General features: G+C 42.2%; 1 protein-coding gene across 1 annotated transcript; it reads left to right on the top strand.

Moving 5' to 3' along the window:
• Positions 1-538: 538 nt before the first annotated feature.
• Positions 539-13,509, top strand: LOC130267388 (proteinase-activated receptor 3-like). The gene is made up of 2 exons (XM_056517079.1): positions 539-794; positions 11,299-13,509. The coding sequence occupies exons 1-2, from the start codon at positions 719-721 to the stop codon at positions 12,324-12,326; spliced, it is 1,104 nt and encodes a 367-aa protein (XP_056373054.1). The 5' UTR covers positions 539-718; the 3' UTR covers positions 12,327-13,509.
• Positions 13,510-22,873: the final 9,364 nt, after the last annotated feature.

Below are 22,873 nucleotides of genomic sequence, written 5' to 3' on the forward strand. Positions count from 1 at the left end.
ATGAGATACATGAGATACATGAGATACAGTACATGAGATACATGAGATACATGAGATACAGTACATAAGATACATGAGATACAGTACATGAGATACATGAGATACATGAGATACAGTACATAAGATACATGAGATACAGTACATGAGATACATGAGATACATGAGATACAGTACATAAGATACATGAGATACAGTACATGAGATACATGAGATACAGTACATGAGATACATGCTCATCAAGATGATTAGATATGTTTATCCTAATGACAGCTGTGTCTGTCCTTATTTTCATAGCTGACAGCTATATCTGTCTCCTGTTAATTGTTTGTCATTTGCACTTCTCATTTCTTCAAAAAAATATAAAAAAACATGAAAAAAAACCTCAAAAGTCTTGTACGAAAACCATACAACAAAAAGTAATCTCAGACATGCTATGTCAGCGCGGGAAGTGAGGGGGGTGGATACACAGTCAGACTATGTAGACTGTAGGAGGTGAAGTCTAGAAACTGTTCATATACAACTCTGACAGCAACTCTGACAGCAGCTCTGACAGCAACTCTGACAGCAACCCTGACAGCAACTCTGACAGCAACTCTGACTGACAGCAACTCTGACAGCAACTCTGACAGCAACTCTGACAGCAACTCTGACTGACAGCAACTCTGACAGCAACTCTGACAGCAACTCTGACAGCAGCTCCAATAATCTGCCCTTCACCATGTCCTTAAGGGTCCTGTACATGGCTGTGCTTCTTTCTTCTCTTCTGAGCATTGTAAAGACTGCATGCCCTAAAGGTACGTGAGTGGATAAAACAGATAGATATGAGATATATAGGGGCATATGAGATAGCTAGATAGATGGATGGATACATAATATGACAGATAGATAGATATGAGATATATAGGGGCATATGAGATAGCTAGATAGATGGATGGATACATAATATGACAGATAGATAGATATGAGAGAAATAGATAGATAGATAGATGGATACATAATATGACATAGATATGAGAGAAATAGATAGATATGAGATAGATAGATGGATACATAATATGACATAGATAGATATGAGATAGATAGATAGATATGAGAGAAATAGATAGATATGAGATAGATAGATGGATACATAATATGACATAGATAGATATGAGATAAATATATAGATAGATATGAGATAGATAGATAGATAGATAGATATGAGATCGGTAGATGCCATTATTTTTACTGTATGTATTATGTATATATGGCATCGTTATGATAAAGCACATATTTTCCCATATATTGTAAGTAATATGCACTGTATCATTGTGTGTCCATTCACTTATTCTAATTGCACTTTATTGATTTGCAATTATACGCGTTGTATTAGTAATCTATACGGATATATACCAGTCACAAATCTATTCAAATAGCTTAAGTAAGAGAACTGAAATGTTGCCTGCTCAAGTGACTACTTATTGGGGTTAAATATATGTGTGTGTTGGAATACTCATGGGGGTGAAAACTTATTATGATAAATACTTATAGGGATCCTGAATGCTTAGTGGGGTGTTAAAATGTATAATATTTATGAGGGCTTAATACTTAAGATGGGTAAATACTTACGGGGTGGTAAAAACGTATATAGGAATACTTATCGGGAGAGAATGCCTATTATGGTGAATACTTATTATAGTGAATACCGTATTTTTCGCCCTATAGGACGCACCGGCGTATAAGACGCACCCTATTTTTAGGTGCAAAATCTAAAAAATTTAAGATTTTGAACCCAATAGGGGTCTTCAACCTGCGGACCTCCAGAGGTTGCAAAACTACAACTCCCAGCGTGCCCGGACAGCCGTTGGCTGTCCGGGCATGCTGGGAGTTGTAGTTTTGCAACATCTGGAGGTCCGCAGATTGAAGACCACTGCATAGGAGGTAATACTCACGTGTCCCCGCCGCTCCGGACCCGTCACCGCTGCCCTGGATGTCGCTCCATCGCTGTCGCCGCGTCCCCGTCGCTCCGGAACGTCTCTGCTGCCGGCCGGGTATCCTCGCTCTCCGTTGCCGCCATCACGTCATTACGCACGCCGACGCACGTACGCGACGACGAGGAAGGAGAACGCCGGCCATACAGGGGATCCTTAAACAGAGAAGACACCGAAGAGGCAGGTAAGGTCCCTCCCGGTGTCCTGTAAGCACTAACCCGGCTATTCAGTCGGGCTGTTCGGGACCGCCGCGGTGAAATTGCGGCGGTCCCAAACAGCCCGACTGAACAGCCGGGTTAGTGTCACTTTCCCTTCAGACGCGGCGGTCAGCTTTGATCGCCGCGTCTGAAGGGTTAATACAGGGCATCACCGCGACCGGCCGTTGATGGCCGCAGGGACCGCCGCGATAGGGGTGTATTCGGCGTATAAGATGCATCGACTTTTTTCCCCCAGTTTTGGGGAAGAAAAAGTGCGTCTTATACGGCGAAAAATACGGTACTTATGGGGATAATACATATTGGGAATATTTTCAGGTTGTTAAACACAAATACAGGTAAATTCTGATAATAAATATGGAAGGTGAATATATGTGGTAGGGTCAATACATGTGCACTTATTTGCTATGCCAAGTCTTGTTTTTTATTGCTTCATATGTGGTTTTCTTGCACGTTTATTACTTGTGAAAATGTCTGCTTTACTCAAAAGGAAATGTATTGAAGAGGAAATACAACTATTTTGGTCTTGTAAACAACTTAGAATCTTCTGTAAACTCAGTACACTACTAAAAAGGGTTTGACATGGTATGTCACCTTTATAAAATATGCCCACAGGAATGGGAAGGCTGATTACTAAGAAGATAATAAGTCAATATTTCCCCTATAGGACTTTATTAAAAATTTTGCTTTGTTTCACTTCTGTGGAACAAAGACCAAACCCTATATTTTGACCAAACCCTCTTTTGAAGAAGATCCAGCTGGTCTTTTCAATTTTAGTAATGCTAAGCCACTTTCCTGACAACCATCTTAGCATGTCCACATAGAGGTTTTCCAGATTCCAGGTTTTTCCAGTTACTTCATTGTAATAGAACAGGGAACAGTTCCAATCCTGGAATGTTGGTGGGGCTGGAGGACTGGGTTGGGGAACTTTCCTCTGTAAAGAGATACTAACAGGGTTGTCAGGAACACAAAAATCGTAGATCATAAGCCACAAGCCGTTCTAGCCCAGCATGTTTTTCTTAACTGTTCATAGTAAAAACTAGTGTTTGTATATATTACAAAGGGTTTGCTGATATATTTGTCTCAACTATAATTACATAATAAAAGCTATAAACGTAACTCTAGCTCCGCCAGTGTATAGGAGAGGATGTAAATGAAGGGAAGGGTGTGGGTAAAGCTTAAAGATTACCTGTCATCAAACCATATTTTCTAAACTAACTCAGATTCTATTCCCTAACTACTCCTAACACCACTCCTGCACTTAAAAACTTTCCAAGCTTTAAAAAGCTGTGTATCATACCTTTCCCCTTGCTCACATTGTGTGAGCTCCTGGCAGGAGAAAGTGGGCATTCCCCAGCAGGCGGGCCTGTGAGAGCTGTGCCTCCCCATGCCCTGCACACACTTCCTGAGTTTGATCTCCTTCCAGGCCGGGAGGAGACCAAACAAACTGTTTGACTTGCACAGGGAACAGAACAGCGCCACCTAGTGGATGTTTTTTTAATCACATTAAAAACATATAAATGGTTGATAATTTTTACAGCAAGTAAATAGAAAAGTGTCTTATAAATACATAACGAGCAATATATTAAAAGTTTAGTTTGGTGACAGGTACACATAAGGCCTGAACCATTCTGCCTTAAATAGGAAAGATTTGTATAGAATTCTGCCTATGTACTTTATATTTTGTGACCATCATGAAGTCTGGAAGGAGTTAAAATACCACCTGACCACAGCACCTGTGCTCAGATGGGATTGTTCCACCTATATAAACCCATGTCTCCCTTCTATATGTTGTATGACTAAGAGTGTTTGACGCTTGAAACGCGTAACTACCTTCTTGTTCCTGTTTATGTCCTCCAATAAATGGATTTCATTTGCATCTAGAGCTGGATCCTACCTTCTTTGTTTTCCTCGATTGTTTGGTGTTGTCCAGCACCCGGATCCGTGCTCCATCTGTTCCGGGCGGGGTGAGCTCCTTCCCTTCTTTCATATATATATATATATATATATATATATATATATATATATATATATAGGCAGGGATGTGCACACATAGGGTCAAACCGGGGCCCACCTAATGCTCCTGCCCTCTGGTGCCCCCACAACTTTTCAGGCCTCCCTCCTCAGCCTCCATGCCAGTGTTTCCTAACCAGTGTGCCTCCAGCTGTTGCAAAGCTATAACTTTGAGCATGCCTTTGTCTGTCTAAGCATGCTGGGAGTTGTAGTTTTGCAACAGCTGAAGGCACACTGGTTGTGAAACACTGTTTCATGCCCTCCTCCCCCTTAGCCTCCATACCCTCACCTCATTAGCCTATATGTCATCTTTCCTCCTTAGCCTCCATATCCTCCCTTGTCCTCAGCCTCCATGTCCTCACCCTCTAGCCTCTATGTCAGTGTTTCCCGGCTACAGCTGTGTCAAAACTACAACTTTCAGCATGCCAAGACAGCCAAAGACTTTTTTTTACAAACATTTTTTCAAAATGAAGTTGTGCCCTTTTTTTTTTTACTTGAGTCCCAGCCCCCCAAAATGTCTGTGGACGAGTTTGGGGAAAGAAAAGGGAAATGAAGATCCCTTTTAATAGGATCCATGATGACACAATGCACTGTTTATGTTGCTGTGATATTTTGCTGTTTTAAGCAGTTTTCTTTAGAGAAGTGGAGACACGGAAGAGTTCAGCCCTATTCGATGTAATTCCTTTATGTAAATGTTTGGTATCTGTGTTGTTGATCCTATTTTATTTGTAAAGGTTGACACTTGAAGATACTTTTAGCATCATGGCACTTGGGAATTATCACACTCGTATGCTGGGTGCAAAGGCTAAGATAGAAAGCCCTAAGGGAGGTTGTGTTGGCGGGAGGCATTGGGTGTATGCCACCACTTAGGGGGTGAGTTAAAAGGCTTAAAAACTGGCTGATTTGACTCCAACGTTGTTGAGCTGTTGAGTGTGGTTGGGACATCAGAGGCTGTGATTGTATCCAAGGCCGGCAAAATAGGCAACTGCCTAGAGCGCCCTCGCTCAGCCAGCAGCATGAGGAGGAGGTTTGTTACAGTGTATCACCCCAGTAGTAGGCTAATTATATGAGGAGGGTGCTTGTTAGAGTGTGTCACTACAGTAGTAAGGTGGGGCGCGTCAAAGGCCGTGCCAATGGGTGGAATCAAGGGGGGCTGAAAAATTAGCTTTTGCCTAGGGTGGCAAAATCCTTGCACCAGCCCTGACTGAATCGACGTCCCTGCTGAAGGACACTTGTGTATACCAAGGCAGAAATTGTCCCTGAAAAAGGGCCTCCTCTAAAACTGAGAGAGGGAATGGCGGACAATGGGTCTGTACTTGAAGCTGCAGAGAAAGGTCCTGATGTGCAAAAAAAGGCAGCAAGAACAAGAGGGAGACCATACAGTCTACCGGTAAAGGAATGTATCCAGATTAAGAAATGTCAGCAGATAAGAACCATACGACCCATCTAGTCTGCCAAGATTCCCTGTAATGCTGCTATAAAGGAGTAGTCCACTGCGAGACATCTTATCCCCTTTCTAAAGGATAGGGGATAACATGTCTGATTGCGGGGGTCCTGCTGCTGGGGCCCCCATGATCTCCCGCAGCACCCGGCGTTCTAAACAAATGCCAGGTTCCTGCGGCAGTGGTAGAGATGTCACGGCCACGCCCCCTCCATTCATGTCTATAACACGCCCCCTCCCTGCATAAAGTCAGGAGGGGGCATGGTCGTGACATCACGAGCACGGCATCCGGCTCCGAGCGTTCTGAACTAAATGTTCGGAACGCTGGAGCACCGGAGTACCCCTTTAAAGGGGTACTCCGGTGGAAAACTTTTTTTTTTTTAAATCAGCTGGTGCCAGCAAGTTACAAATTTGTAAATGACTTCTATTAAAAAAATCTTAATCCTTCCAGTACTTATTAACTGCTGAATACTACAGAGGAAAATTATTTTCTTTTTGGAACACATAGCTCTCTGCTGACATCACAAGCACAGTGCTCTCTGCTGACATCTCTGTCCATTTTAGGAACTGTCCAGAGCAGTATATTTTTGCTATGGGAAATTTTCTCCTACTCCGGACAGTTCTTAATATGGACAGAGATGTCAGCAGAGAGCACTGTGCTTGTGATTCAACAGAGAGCTCTGTGTTCCAAAAAAGAAAAGACATTCCTTTGTAGTATTCAGCGGCTAATAAGTACTGGAAGGATTAAGATTTTTTAATAGAAGTAATTTACAAATCTGTTTAACTTTCTGGCACCAGTTGATTTGAAAAAAAAAAAAAAAGTTTTCCACCAGAGTACCCCTTTAACTACTGTATCTCAAACACGAGCCTGTTCAATGGTTATAGCCAATTACTGTGCCTCTGCGTGAAAACCACTGTGCTGCTGTGCCTAAATATCAAACTGCCCAGCCATTTGTTTCCGGTCGCCTTTGCTCTGCCTATTCCTCTTGTGAGGTGGTCACCACTTGACCCCTCGCCTACTCTATCATGTCCAGAGCCCCTGGACATCTGTATTCCCTTTGGTTACTTTACCAGTCTTATATATATTTACGCATTACTAATCCTCCATGTTTGGCTTTGTGCGCACTGTTTGTATATCTAAGTCTCCCACGATGAGTAACCCACATCTTGCCAGAAGCCGAAATCTCTCTCTCATATGACTTCCAGATGGTACTCATGTCCTTCATTCTTCATGGTCTTTATTAACCATTGGAATTCCTTCCTAAACATGACCACATGTCTCACACATGGATGACATTATATGAAAAAAAAAAACGTACGACGGACATTTGCGAAGTCAACTTGTTACATAAATGATATAAACTGTGAACATTCCTAAGAAGTAGTTAATTTTTTTTTATTGTTTTTATTCTTTATGACAAGATTGTTAACCGAAGACACATGCGCATGGAGCCTGTCATCTACGGACCACCAACAATGACGTAAACTTGAAGGGGTATTCCCAGAAACAGAATTTATCAACTATTTACAGGAGTGTTTCCTAACCAGAGTGCCTCCCACTGTTGCAAAACTACAAATCCCAGCATGCCCGGACAGCCAAAGGCTGTCCGGGCATGGTGGGAGTCGTAGTTTTGCAACAGTGGAAGAAAAAGACTTTGATTGATTAGATTGCTAGGACTTCAACTGGTCAAGAGAATGAGGGTCCCTGGAGAGTAGAGGGTATTAGGACTGACAGTACAATGGGCGCACGCAATAAGCAGACCATATTATCATGAAAGAGTAGATCTCATGTCCATTAAAGGAAATATTTGAGATAATCCTAGCAAGATGGTTGTGTATCTGCAGATCACTATTTGGACCACGCTGTTTATTTCCTCTACCAGATGATAATGTGTTACTGTACAGCGATGCCATCTGGACAAAGATCAAAGATGGCAAACCATTGAGCTACAAGTATAATGTGCATGCACGAAATATTCAGACCCTTTTGGGATTTTTTTCCCCACATTTTGTTATATTGCAGCCATAGGCCTCCTTTACATTGCCGTAGGACTCCGCTGTTCTTAGTTCCGTCGGCAATCCGGCCAGAAGGACGGGAGTGTAGCGGAGAAAAAAAACAGTGCAAGCTTTTTTCGTCTAAATTTCGCAGGCTGGTCCCATGCGAATTTTACTGTGACATTTCAATTAGATTCAAACTCCAAGGAGAAACAAAAGAGACTGTGGCACTCACCAAAGATGCTTGAGACGACTTTGGTCAGAGGACCAGTTGAAGCGTCAAAGTACGTGAAACGGTTCCGTTGTCCAGAAGCACCCCTGTTTGTCCTGTCCGTTTGTCTCCCTGCAGTGTCACCAGGTGAATAAAGTCGTCTCAAGCATCTTTGGTGAGTGCCGCGGTCTCTTTTGTTTCTCCTTGGAGTTTCTACCTATTGTGCTGTATTGGATCCGTGTTGCACCACTCTATTGCGGACTGTCAGCCGGTGAGGAATCAGCTGCTTGTTAATATATCCCGGAGGAGTGTCTGCAGTGCCGAGGTTGTCTCTTTTGTTGGGAGTTATTTCAATTAGATTGTTTAATTCATATTAACCACAAAGTGATCTAAATTTTGAAAACAAAAATAGAGAAAAAGAAACACAGCTGCACATCTACAATTTGTATTTTGAGCTACTTGCTTCTTAGCATAAATTCAAACACTAGCAGGTTGTTAGTATACATTATGATCAAAAAGTATAAGCACACTTGCCACGTCAAGGCCACCTATTTAGAGTGGGCCCCTAACCCAACATTGGCGTAGCGCCAGGAGGTGGCCACCACCACTGCAACACCATGCCCACAGGGGGAATGACCCAGTGGCCAATCAGCCCCACTGCTGCCAGACCAAGCCTCTGACTCCGGGCCACACCACCCCATAGATAAAGCATCACAGTAACAATGACCGCTGCAGTGCAACCACACCAATGTGAACACCTACCATGTGCTCCCTGCCAGAGGGCTGAGAGAACGCTAGGAGGAAACCCTTATGCAGTCTCCTGCTAATTAAAAACGCCTGGGCCGAAAGGGTGGAGCAGAGTGCTGGCTATGAAAGTGCGGCTGCCTGGCCACTGGGTCGTTCCCCCTGTGGGCATGGTGTCTCGGAGGCGGTGGTCGCTGCCCAGCGCTACGCCAGTGTTAGGTTAGGGACCCACTTTAAAAGGTGGCCTTGACGTGGCGAGTGGGCTTGTACTTTTTGATTAAAATGTATAATAACAACCTGTTTGTTTTTGATATTATGCTGAGAAGCAAGTAGATCAAAATACAAATGGTGGATGTGTGGCTATGTTTCTCAATTTGCTGTTGTACCCAGCGGACAGACCCCTGCGATCTATAACTTATTCCCTATCCTTTGGATAGGGGATACATTGGCCATCATTTACTATTGTAAACCCGACTTGTTTTGTCGTTTTTTTTTGGCGCATCTTTGTCTGTGCCATGTGGGAGACATCGTGCGCCAGTCTGCGACACGATGGGACATTTTTTCCTGACGGACCCGATGTGGATTCTCCCAAACCCGAAAAAGGGGTGTAACCCGACATTTCTGAGCTTTCCCACATATTTATAAAGGTTTCCAACCCGAATTTGTTGAATTGTTGTGGATTTTTTCCAGCCAACTCAGAGGAGTTGGAAACCAAAACCTACAGAACCCACATGCGACAAACAGGATGCGACATAATAATAAATACCAGGGGAAAAAAGCAGTCGGGTAAGAAAGCAAGATAGACTTACAACCCGATTTTCTAAGTAAATGAGGGCCATTATCTTTCACTACACTACTCCTTTAACTCCTTAATGACGCAGGACGTATATTTATGTCCTCCGCCGGCTCCCGCGATGTGCCGCGGGGTCACGCGGTGTCCCCGCGTCATATCGGGTCGGTCCCGGCGGCTATCAACGGCCGTGACCCGCGGCTAATACAGGACATCACTGATCGCGGTGATGCCCTGTATTAACCCTTCAGACGCGGCGATCAAAGCTGACCGCCGCGTCTGAAGTGAAAGTATCCCGGCTTCTCAGTCGGGCTGTTCGGGACCGCCGCGGTGAAATCGCCGCATCCCGGACAGCTTACAAGACACCGGGAGGGCCCTTACCTGCCTCCTCGGTGTCCGATCGGCGAATGACTGCTCCATGCCTGAGATTCAGGCAGGAGCAGTCAAGCGCCGATAACACTGATCACAGGCGTGTTAATACACGCCAGTGATCAGCATGAGAGATCAGTGTGTGCAGTGTTATAGGTCCCTATGGGAGCTATAACACTGCAAAAAAAAAGGAAAAAAAAAGTGTTAATAAAGGTCATTTAACCCCTTCCCTAATAAAAGTATGAATTACCCCCCTTTTCCCATAAAAAAAAATAAAACAGTGTAAATAAAAAATAAAAAATAAACATATGTGGTATCTCTGCGTGCGTAAATGTCTGAACTATAAAAATATATAATTAATTAAACCACGCGGTCAATGGCGTACGCGCAAAAAAATTCCAAAGTCCAAAAAAGCGTATTTTTGGTCACTTTTTATACCATTAAAAAATGATTAAAAGGGATCAAAAAGTCCGATCAAAACAAAAATTGTACCAATAAAAACTTCAGATCACGGCGCAAAAAATAAGTCCTCATACCGCCCTGTACGTAGAAAAATAAAAAAGTTATAGGGGTCAGAAGATGACATTTTAAACGTATACATTTTCCTGCATGTAGTTATGATTTTTTTTCAGAAGTACGACAAAATCAAACCTATATAAGTAGGGTATCATTTTAACCATATGGACCTACAGAATAATGATAAGGTGTCATTTTTACCTAAATATGCACTGCGTAGAAAGGGAAGCCCCCAAAATTTACAAAATGGCGTTTTTCAAAGGCGTGTAGGATGACTGCCTCTGCTTTTTTTTTTTTTTTACATCTTCGTGTATTCTTCAAATAGACTTGAGCACCTTTGATCAACATTTTGCCTGTCTCCGAGGCTGTAAGTGACCTCATTTCCTGCTGTGCCAACTACCTACTTACTAATTTAAGCATATAGAAAAACAGAAAAAAAAAGGCAGAGCGCCTCAAAGGGTGACACTTGACACTTTGTGAGAAAATATGCATGTGCCTAATGGCTGCTCACCTTTTTGGGTTGTGTGAGGCCACACACCTTTATACGCCTTATGAATCAGATCGTGGTCCAAGGTTCCGGTGAGGGAGCAGCAGTTTCAATGGGTTTTATAATGCTCTTACTCCAATTTCAGCTAGGCATCAGGAAACGTTTACCATCAAGGACAAAAAAATACTGCTATGTGACCCTAGAAGGATGAAGTTTTGCAGAGGCCGATCATCCAACAGTATTTATGGCTCAATTACAACGTGTTTTGGGGATGTGTCTCCCCTTATTCAAGGGTCTCTGTCTTTTACTTGCAAAAGTGGAGACACATCCCAGAAAGGTATTGTGTTTGAGACATAATAAATAATTTTGGATATTTGGCCTCTGCAAAACTTCATCTCTGGAGGGTCACAGCGCATTATTCAGGTGATTTTTTTTTTGTCCTTGATGGCAAAAATATTCTTTCTATTTTGGATTATTGTATATGAAAATAGCTTTTGTACATCTGTATCAAAAATATAAAACCAATATAATTTATTTTTTTCTACAGCTCCCTCAAAGGGCAGAGTCCTCCGTCCCTCGAACTGTAACTCTTCAATACCAGATTGTGAAATTCGAGAGCATCTGGAGTCTACCATCACTACCCGGGTTGTGCCTTCATTGTACACTGTGGTGTTTTTCTTGGGCCTTCCAGCAAATGGAATCGCTTTATGGGTGCTTATCTTCAAAGCAAAGAAGATGCCATCCACTGTCCTATTGATCAACCTGGCCATTGCAGACTTGTTGTTCATGTTGGCATTACCCTTCAAGATAACCTACCATTTCATGGAAAACAACTGGATTTTTGGTGAACCTCTTTGCCGGATAGTTACAGCCATGTTTTATGGAAACATGTATTGCTCGGTGTTGTTTCTCATGGCCATCAGTATCGATCGCTACATTGGTCTGGTTCATCCATTTTGTGCCAAAACTCTGCATAACTTGAAACACTCCACATGTGGATCTGTTACCATCTGGCTTGTGGCTATAGCTTCTGTATCGGCATTTATCCTTGTGCCACAGACAAAACGTTATGATGACCCAAACATAGTAACGTGCCATGAAATCTGGGTAATCTGTTCAGGCTATGACTGGTACACGCAATACTTTTTCGGACTGTTTATTGGGGGGTTTGTCGTTCCATCAGTGGTCATTTTATTCTGCTACGTGCTGATCTTGGTGACGATGGCAAGAAAAAGAGGATCTTACAGACGTGTCATAGGACTTATATCGCTGGTGCTTGTCATGTTCATCGTGTGCTTTACACCCAGTAACATTTTACTCGTACTTCATTACTTGGAGACAAATTGGAAGAGTCATAACCAACTGTACCTTTGGTATGTCCTGGCGCTGGCCTTGACGTCGCTTAGTAGCTGTATAGACCCTTTCATCTATTGTTTTGTTTCTAAGGATTTCTGGACATTGGTGAAAGATACACTTTGCATTAACTGGAAAGGATATAGCGTGTCATCAGAAAGCACAAAGAGATCTAAGCTCACATCGTCATCGGATAAAGAGATGTTAGGATCTGGGGCGTAACATTGTAACTTCAGGGACTTCCGTTTTGACAGTCACATTAGTCCCTTTCCACACATCTGATGATGTCACTAAAAGCAGGCTCCTTATAGTTGGCATGCTTCTTTTTTACCAAAGTTTTTCCATATCTTATGCCAGACATACAAATATTGTACAAAAAAATGTAATGTACTTAGTGGCAGCCTACTCTGAGCCCAAGCACCATGCTTTTTCACTCCATGACAGGAGAGTATCTGGCTGCTGCTTATTCCCCTGGGGTAATAGACATAGGCAGGTTTGTAGGTGAATTGGTGTAACAATGCCAGCTGGTCACAGGACGGCAGAACTGAACTTCATCCGTTGCAGTTGCCTTTCTTTTTGCTCTAATTGGGACTTCCAATACTAGATATTTGCAGGACTTACAGTAGGGCTGAACTGTATGAAAGTATGTATCAATGCAAGCAGGTAACATATAAGAACAGGAATTTGCCAATGGATGACAGATCAAAAATGTTGATCAGATGGATGATGGTAAAAATTAATGATGAAAATGGCAGCAAGGACAGAAAAAAACTAACCCTAACTAGCTTTCCCCGAATCTTTCCCTCGATCTATCCCTAAACACTGACCTTAACACTGACATGACTGTCCCTAAAATATCCCTAAAGAAAACAATAATCTGCAAAACTGACACAAAGAAATGGGCTCATGCATACTACGGAATATCCTCCTGGTGAAAATTCGGATGGGAATTCTGTGTGCAGCAGGTGCCACCGTAATCCATCTACAATGTAGTTCCATTGACTGCAGTGTAGTTTCATGAGGTATTCTGGTGAAAGAATAAACATGTTTTGCCGTGAAAATAAAGCAATGTGCATAGTGCAGAAGAATCCCATTGAAGACAACTGGAGGCTGGTGCACCGCAATTCTCATTTTGGTGCATCGGGAACTCTGTAGTGTGCATGGACCTTAAGGAAGTTACTAAAACAGGGAAAAAAAATGAAGACCAAGGCAGAGCAATACTGCACTAAGAGGGCAATGCAACAAGATCAAACTATGTAAAACAACAACGACTACTAAACTAGACTAAAAACAAAACTAGGCTTGAACAAGATACTGGAGACATACAAGGAATACTGGGGGAGATTTATCAAAAGCTGTCCAGAGGAAAAGTTACCCAGTTGTCCATAGGAACCAATCAGATTGCCTCTTTCATTTTTAAGAAGGCCTCTGAAAAAATGTAAGAAGCGATCTGATTGGTTGCTATGGGCAACTGGGCAACTTTTCCTCTGGACAAGTTTTGATAAATCTCCCCCCCCCCCCCCCTATGTTTAAATGCACAGATCATATGCTATAAGAGAAGACCCTTTAAATAGAGGCTGACCAATCAGGAACCCCTCAAAGGAGCCCTGAGCAGTAAGATCAGCTGATCCACAGTAATCAATAGTTGTAATACTGTTAATGTTTTTATGTTGGTGTTGTTGTAGAAAGTGGAAGAGACATATTTGCATCTTAAAGGGCTTTCCAGTTAATATAAATATATCCCCCGGGGATAAGAGTATGACTGCGACCACCCCCTTGATATCTAGAACAGGAACCTTTCTCTCCCCACTGACAATAGGGCCATAGTCTCCACATTCTAAGATGAAATGGTCTCCGCAGTGACAGCCCACTCAGACAATGACTGTCTGAGGCAGGACATCGCTGCGACTGGTGATTGACTAAGCGGGTCATGACTGCCAAGACTAGTACGCCTTGGAAGGTGGGGGCCGGATTGCTAAGCGGTAGGAGATGGGGGCCCTTCTGGGGTTCACTGAGGGTCCCAGCAGTCAGACCGATACCCTCCCCCCCCCCTTCACACACACCCCAGGGTGGTGTATAGACCTTATATTCAGTTCAGCACTCAGAAGAACTTATATAATAATCTATTATTTTATCTATTATTTTTAAATCTGCGGACAAAAGTCTGTAGGTTTTATTACTATACTATCCCTAAAATAAACTTTTAAGATTTTGCAGATAAAAGTAAATTATTGAGATGAAAGTGTTTGATATTGTGTTCATGATTCATAGTATAACTATAATAACTATAATTAAAACTATATATGGCTTTACATGACCTAGATTTATGTGTGCGTTGTGTTATTATGTATATATACACTCAGTCAAGTCTCTGAATTTATGTCTGATTTTGTATACTATTGTTGCAATAAAAATATATTTGGTTAAAGGGTAGCTTTTCATTTTTACACTGTTTGTATCGTCAAGGAAGACCAGATAAGGCTGGGTTCACACTACGGTTTGGCATTACGGTTCCCGCATACGGCTGGGAGGAGGGGTGGGCGGGGCTTAATCGCGGCACCCGCACTCAGCCGTATAGGGAACCGTAGTTAATGTATTTCTATGAGCCGACCGGAGTGAAACGCAGCCTCCGGTCGGCTGCTTTTTCGGCCGTATGCGGTTTCCCGACCGCAAGCAAAAACGTGGTCGACCGGAAGCAGCCGACCGGAGGCTGCGGTTCACTCCGGTCGGCTCATAGAAATACATTAACTACGGTTCCCTATACGGCTGAGTGCGGGTGCCGCGATTAAGCCCCGCCCACCCCTCCTCCCAGCCGTATGCGGGAACCGTAATGACAAACCATAGTGTGAACCCAAACTAACTGCACTTTGGGGGACAAAATACTAAACAGCTACCGTTCTGGAGCCCCAGTCATAAAGAATAAGTGTAAAAGAACATATTTTAGCTGTAAATCTCATACTATTACTTCTGGTTTTGTCTTTAAACCCAGAAGTTAGTTACACGGTTACCCAAACTTGTAACTTAATATTATCTTAAAGAAATGTTGGTGTAAGCATCCTTTGGAAGCTTCCTCTTTTGATCTCAAACAGGCACTTTCAGGTCTAAAAACTTTCTATGTTGTTACTGATGAAAATGAAAGACGTTTTGTAATATGTTAGTTGTTTCATTTTTAAAAAAAAATATATTTAACACCTTAATGACCAAGCCCATTTTCACCTTAAGGACCAGAGCGTTTTTTTGCACATCTGACCACTGTCACTTTAAGCATTAATAACTCTGGGATGCTTTTACTTTTAATTCTGATTCCGGGAAGGTTTTTCGTGACATATTCTACTTTATGTTAGTGGTAAATTTTCGTCGATACTTGCATAATTTCTTGGTGAAAAATGCCAAAATTTGATGAAAAATGTTTACATTTTGCATTTTTCTAACTTTGAATCTCTCTGCTTGTAAGGAAAATAGACATTCCAAATAAATGATATATTGATTCACATATACAATATGTCTACCGTATTTTTCGTCCTATAGGACGCACCGGCGTATAAGACGCAGCAAAATCTAAAAAAAATAAAGATTTTGAACCCAATAGTGGTCTTCAACCTGCGGACCTCCAGATGTTGCAAAACTACAACTCCCAGCATGCCCGGACAGCCGTTGGCTGTCCGGGCATGCTGGGAGTTGTAGTTTTGCAACATCTGGAGGTCCGCAGATTGAAGACCACTGCATAGGAGGTAATACTCACGTGTCCCCGCCGCTCCGGACCCGTCACCACTGCCCTGGATGTCGCTCCATCGCTGTCGCCGTGTCCCCGTCGCTCTGGAACGTCTCTGCTGCCGGCCGGGTATCCTCGCTTTCCGTCGCCGCCATCACGTCGTTACGCACGCCGACGCACGTACGCGACGACGTGATGACGAGGAAGGAGAGCGCCGGCCATACAGGGGATCCCTGAACGGAGAAGACACCAAGGAGGCAGGTAAGGTCCCTCCCGATGTCCTGTAAGCACTAACCCGGCTATTCAGTCGGGCTGTTCGGGACCGCTGCGGTGAAATCGCGACGGTCCCGAACAGCCCGACTGAACAGCTGGGTTAGTGTCACTTTCCCTTCAGAGGCGGCGGTCAGCTTTGATTGCCGCGTCTGAAGGGTTAATACAGGGCATCACCGCGATCGGTGATGTCCTGTATTAGCCGCGGGTCCCGGCCGCAGGGACCTCCGCGATAGGGGTGTATTCGCCGTATAAGACGCACCGACTTTTTCCCCCCAGTTTTGGGGAAGAAAAAGTGCATCTTATACGGCAAAAAATACAGTACTTTATGTATGCATCATAAAGTTGATATGTTTTTACTTTTGGAAGACATCAGAGGGCTTTAAAGATGAGCAGCAATTTTCTAATTTTTCACAAAATTTTCTAAATCTGAATTTTTCAGGGACCAGTTCAGTTTTGGAGTGGATTTGAAGGGCTTTAATATTAGAAATACCCCATAAATGACCCCATTATAGAAACTGCACCCCTCAAGGTATTCAAAATGACATTCAGAAAATGTGTTAACCCTTTGGGTGTTTCACAGGAATAGCAGAAAAGTGAATGAGAAAATTCAAAATCTTCATTTTCTACACTCGCATGTTCTTGTAGACCAAGTTTTAGAATTTTTACAAGGGGTAATAGAAGAAAAAGCCCCCCCCAAAATGTGTTACCCAACTTCTCTCCAGTAAGGAAATACCTCATATGTGTATGTGAAGTGTTTGGCGAGCGCAGTAGAAGGATCAGAAGGGAAGGAGCGACAATGGGATTTTGGAGAATTTTGCTGAAATGGTTTTTGGGGGGCATGTTGCGATTTAGGAAGATAAAATGGTAAACCTTTTTCAGGTTTGGTGAAGGTTTTTATTTACAGATACAGGGGACTTCAATGGAGTCCCCTGTTGCACCAAGTATAGCTAATATTTTTATGCATAAGTTTGAGGAAGCATTTGTTTATTCTTTTGAACTAAGTCAATATGTCATCAAATGGACTCGATATGTGGATGACGTGTGTTACGCCGAGCGCTCCGGGACCCTGCTCCTCCCCGGAGCGCTCGCGGCGTTCCTCTCTCTGCAGCTCCCCGGTCAGACCCGCTGACCGGGAGCGCTGCACTGACTTCCGGCGGGGATGTGATTCGCATAGCGGGACGCGCCCGCTCGCGAATCGCATCCCAAGTCACTCACCTGTCCCGGTCCCTGGCTGTCACGTCCTGGCGCGTGCGGCTCCGCTCCTTAGGGCGCGCGCGCACCAGCTCTCTGAGATTTAAAGGGCCAGTGCACCAATGATTGGTGCTTGGTCCAATCAGGCTAATTAGCCTCCACCTGCTCCCTGCTCATATAACCTCACTTCCCCTTCACTTCCTTGCCGGATCTTGTTGCCTTGTGCCAGAGAAAGCGTTTATAGTGTTTGCCTTATCAGTGTTCCTGACCTCTTGCTATCGCCATTGACTACGAACCTTGCCGCCTGCCCCGACCTTCTGCTACGTCTGACCTTGCCTCTGTCTAGTCCTTTTGTCCCACGCCTTCTCAGCAGTCAGTGAGGTTGAGCCGTTGCCGGTGGATACGACCTGGTTGCTACCGCCGCAGCAAGACCATCCCGCTTTGCGGCGGTCTCTGGTGAATACCAGTAGCAACCTAGAACCGGTCCACCGACACAGTCCACGCCAATCCCTCGCTCACACAGAGGATCCACATCCAGCCTGCCGAATCCTAACGTGTTTCTGTTGTGGGCAGATTCAGAGGAACAGCTGGGAGAATATGTGCAGTTGCTTAACAGTTGTCATCCACTTATCGAGTTCACTATGGAAGTGCATCACCAACAGATTCACTATTTAGACATAGAAATATTTAAAAAAAAGGTACAAAACTGGAAACTGCATTATTTAAATAACAAGCAGATAGAAATAATGAACTTTTGAGACAAAGCCAACATGCACCACAAACATTTAATGGAATACCCAAAGGACAATTTATAAGAGCGAGACGAATATGTAGTAATGATGAGGAATATATGAAAAATAAAGAAATGTTGTTAAAAAAATTCGTAGAACGAGGGTATGAAGAAAAAATAATAAGAAAGGTAGGAGAGGAGGTTCACAAAATACCCAGAGAAAAATTAAGACAAGGAAAAGACAAAAATAAAAATAAAAAGGGTTATGAAGAGAAGAATTTTTCTTTCATGTCTACATATGACTGCCATGCACAATTAATTAAGAAGACAGTTAATACATATTGGGGACTGTTACAGGCGGACCCTAAATATTGCAAAATGTTTGAAAAATTGCCTAGATTTATATATATAAAAAAGGTAAATCCTTGGTGAACTGTTTAGTCCGTGCAGACATGAAGGAAAAAAGAAAGACTAAACAATCATTTGTGGGTACAAAAAAGAAAGGTACTTTTCCATGTTTGAGTTGTCAAAACTGCAACAGCATTATTAAAACTGATGCAATTTGTCATCCCCTTAAGGGTACAAAAATTCCAATAAAAGGCTATTACAGTTGCAACTCTAAACACGTTGTCTACATGTTAAAATGTCCTTGTGGACGTGTGTATGTAGGGAAGACAATGAGGAACGTAAGATACCGGATTAACGAACATCGGGCCGCAATCCGGAATATGAAATGCAAGGAAGATTAGAGTCAGGGAGAAATAGGAAGCAAGTTTGGAGAAAACGGAGTGGCAAAGCATTTCCAGTAATTTGGGCATAAAGTCAATGAGTTACGCTGGTAAGTGATTGAAGAAGTGGAAGGTGAATCAGAAGAGAAAATTAAAAGGAAATTGCTTCAACGTGAAGTATATTGGATAAAAACTCTTAACTCTGTGAGCCCCGATGGGCTCAATGAGTTATGCAATTTTTCAGTTTTTCTGTAAGTGTTTGTAACATCTTATATTGCTGCAACGTAATTGTTTTTAACATTTGTATGCTTTTTAAAACAAAATGAATTTAATATTTTAGAAATGAGCTCTCGCGAGAGACGATTGCTATGTAACGGGGGAAGGGTGCACGATAGGGTCACTTGAGAAAGGGGGCGTGTCCTCCGAAATGTCAGAAGTGTCCAGCCCACATTCACCTGTCTACCCCTTCATGAGAGGAAGGAGGATCAGCTTCGTTAAACCCATGCAAGGGTGAAGTTGATCGGTGGCTGGATCAAGAGTTGTCGGATGTTCATTAGTGAGCACTTGGGGTGAAGTACTGTCTGTATCGTATACATCTGAAAAAGTAGAGCATGCTCCGATTTTGTATGAAAAAGCTAAGAAATCACTAAAGCAATTCTAAAACGTACTTACTTGTCTAGTGTGAATTGTTTTCTACTTTGGCAAGTTAGGAAGACTCTATTGTGCCAGAACAGCAAAAAAAAAAAAAAAATAACAACAACAAATGGCATACTATTTGGAAATTACACCCCTCAAGTCATGTAACAAGGGGTCCAGTGAGCCTTAACACCCCACAGGTGTTTGACGACTTTTTGTTAAAGTCGGATGTGTAAATGAAAAAAAAATTTTTCACTAAAGTGCAGTTTTTCCCCCCAAATTTACAATTTTTACAAAGGGATATGGGAGAAAATGCCCCCCAAAATTTCTAACCCCATCTCTTCTGAGTATGGAAATACCCCATGTTAGGAGGTAAAATGCTCTGGGGGCGAACTACAATGCTCAGAAGAGAAGGAGTCACATTTGGATTTTGGAAAACAAATTTTGCTGAACCGCCCAGTTTAGAAGCAAATCCCCATAGCAAACCTCATCTAAACTGGGCGGTTCCCGAGACACGTGTCATCAGAGAACACTTAGACAGAAAAGAACAACCTTAACTTCAGAAGATCATAAGTACTGAAAGGATTAAGATTTTTTTAATGGAAGTAATTTACAAATCTGTTTAACTTTCTGTAGCCAGTTGATATTTAAAAAAAAGTTTTTTCCTGGAATACCCCTTTAAAGTCGGATGTGTAAATGAAAAAAAGTTGGCTGGTTTTTCCCCAAATTTTAAATTTTTACAAGGGGTAATAGGAGAAAATGCCCCCAAAATGTGTAACCCCATTTCTTCTGAGTATGGAAATACCCCATGTGTGTACATCAAGTGCTCCGCTGGCACACTACAATGCTCAGAAGAGGAGGAGCGCCATTAAGCTTTTGGAGATAGAATTTGTTTGGAATGGAATTCGGGGGCCATGTGCATTAACAAAGCCCCCCGTGGTGCCAGAACATTGAACTCTCCCACATGTGACCCCATTTTGGAAACTACACCCCTCACAGAATTTAATAAGGGGTGTAGTGAGTATTTACACCCCATTGGCATTTGACAAATCTTTGGAACAGTGGGCTGTGCAAAAGAAAAATTTTATTTTTAAATGCTCACTGCACCCCTTATTACACTATGTGAGGGGTGTAGTTTCCAAAATGGCTTTGTAAACACACGTGGCTTTCAATTACAGACAAATTTTCTCTCCAAAAGCCCAATGGCGCTCCTTCTCTTCTGAGCATTGTAGTTCGCCCACAGATCCCTTTACATCCACATATGGGGTATTTCCAATTAGGGTTACACATTTTTTTTTTTATAAAAATGGGGTGTAATGGGCTGTATATGTAGTGTTTTACCCTTTATTATGTGTTAGTATAGTGTAGTGTAGTGTTTTTAGTGTACAGTCACAGTTTTTTGTGGGACTGATTGTACTTTGCAATGAAATCTTTTATTTTACCATAAAATGTGCAGCGAAGCAAAAAAATTATAATAATAATAATAATTCGGAGGAAATTTGAAAGAAAAAAGCTATTTTAAAACTTTTTTTTTTGCGATAACGCTAAATTTAAGATACCTGCTCCCAGTAACAACACACTGATTTGCCCATACCATTGTGCCACACAGAATTAGCATTATGTCATGCACATTTAGTGAAATCGTTTTGATCATATACTATTGCCCACAAAACTGATATTGCTAAAACGTGGCCAAAATAGTGTCGATGTGTCAATAGTGTCGATGTGTCATGTGACTTTAACATGTGACAACACTATCATGTGACTAATAACCATGTGACCATATCAAAGGTCCTTTACATTCAATGCACAACTAATTACATTATGGGGGAACACTGCAGGAGAGCCCTGGGGACGTGCAGGGACTCAAGCTGATAGGACTGTGGGATGCATATCCCCTACTGGGACATCCCAAACCCCCCTACTTAATTAAAGTCACCCTCGAACTCCATCCTGGAAAGTTTTGAGGAACGAAATGGCCGTGGGGCCGCATGCAGTCTTGGTGCATTGTATCCAACGACCATTTCCAGGCTGTTTTTGTCGACAGCAACTGATAACACAATAGAGTCTCTGTATCAATGTCCATACATGCTCTGGTAGATTTGTATAATAGAAAATAAGGATTATATATAATAATGACAACATACCTATGACTATGATATAACACTACTTATGGACTATGACTATGTATGTCATAACATTAGACTATGGCTATGCAATTTGACTATGCATACTGTGACATTTGACTATGCATACTGTGACATTTGACTATGCATACTGTGACATTTGACTATGCATAACAGCACTTTATACATTACTAAGACATAAGACTGGCGGATTGGGTTACCGGAGGCTTTCTACCCAGTGCCTTGGTTACTGGGGTCCCTTGACATTACACACTTCTCCTCAGAATACTACTCATTTTTAGTGTTGAGCGGTAGTGTTGAGCGGCATAGGCCATATTCGAATTCGCGAATATTCGCGAATATATGGACGAATATTCGTCATATATTCGCGAATATTCGCATATTCGTTATATCCTCGTTTTATTTTCGCATATGCGAAACTTCGCGTATGCCAAAATTAACATATGTGATTATTAGCATATACAAAATTTAGCATACGCGAACATTCGCATATGCGAAAATTAGCATACGCTAATTTTCGCATATGCGAATTTTCGCACGGCAGTCTCACACAGTAGTATTACAACCTTCTTTACACCACACAAGCTGGAAGCAGAGAGGGGTGATCACTGTGATGTGTACTGTAAAGAAAAAAAAAAAAAAAGAATATTCGAAATTACGAATATATAGCGCTATATTCGCGAAATTCGCGAAATTCGCGAATATGCGATATTCGCGAATAATATTCGAATTGCGAATATTCGCGAGCAACACTATTGAGCGGCATAGGCCATATTCGAATTCGCGAATATTCGCGAATATATGGACAAATATTCGTCATATATTCGCGAATATTCGCGGTTTATTTTCGCATATGCAAATATTCGCGTTTGCGAAAATTAACATATGCGAAAATTTGCATATAAAAAACCTGTGCAAGCAAAAATTCGTATATGCGAAAAGTAGCATATGCACATTTTCGCATATGCGAAGATTTGCGCACCAGTCTCACACAGTAGTTTTAGAGCCTTCTTTACATCACACAAGCTGGAAGCAGAGAGGGGTGATCACTGTTATGTGTACTGTGAAAAAAAACGAATATTCGTAATTACGAATATATAGTGCCATATTCGCGAATATTCGCGAATTCGCGAATATGCGATATTCGCGAATAAAATTTGTATTGCGAATATTCGCGAGCAACACTAGTCATTTTTATGCCAGACATTTTCTTATGCTAGACATGTTTTTAGATAACATTTGACATTTTGTTAACTTTGACTTTTTGTTGTGTGCTTTTGTGGGTAACAGGAAAACCTTCTGGCCAGCAAGGTATCCTGAGCACGTGGACACAAAAATTACATTAGACATTT

This window comes from Hyla sarda, chromosome 4 (assembly GCF_029499605.1).
Source record: "Hyla sarda isolate aHylSar1 chromosome 4, aHylSar1.hap1, whole genome shotgun sequence".
NCBI lineage: Eukaryota > Metazoa > Chordata > Amphibia > Anura > Hylidae > Hyla > Hyla sarda.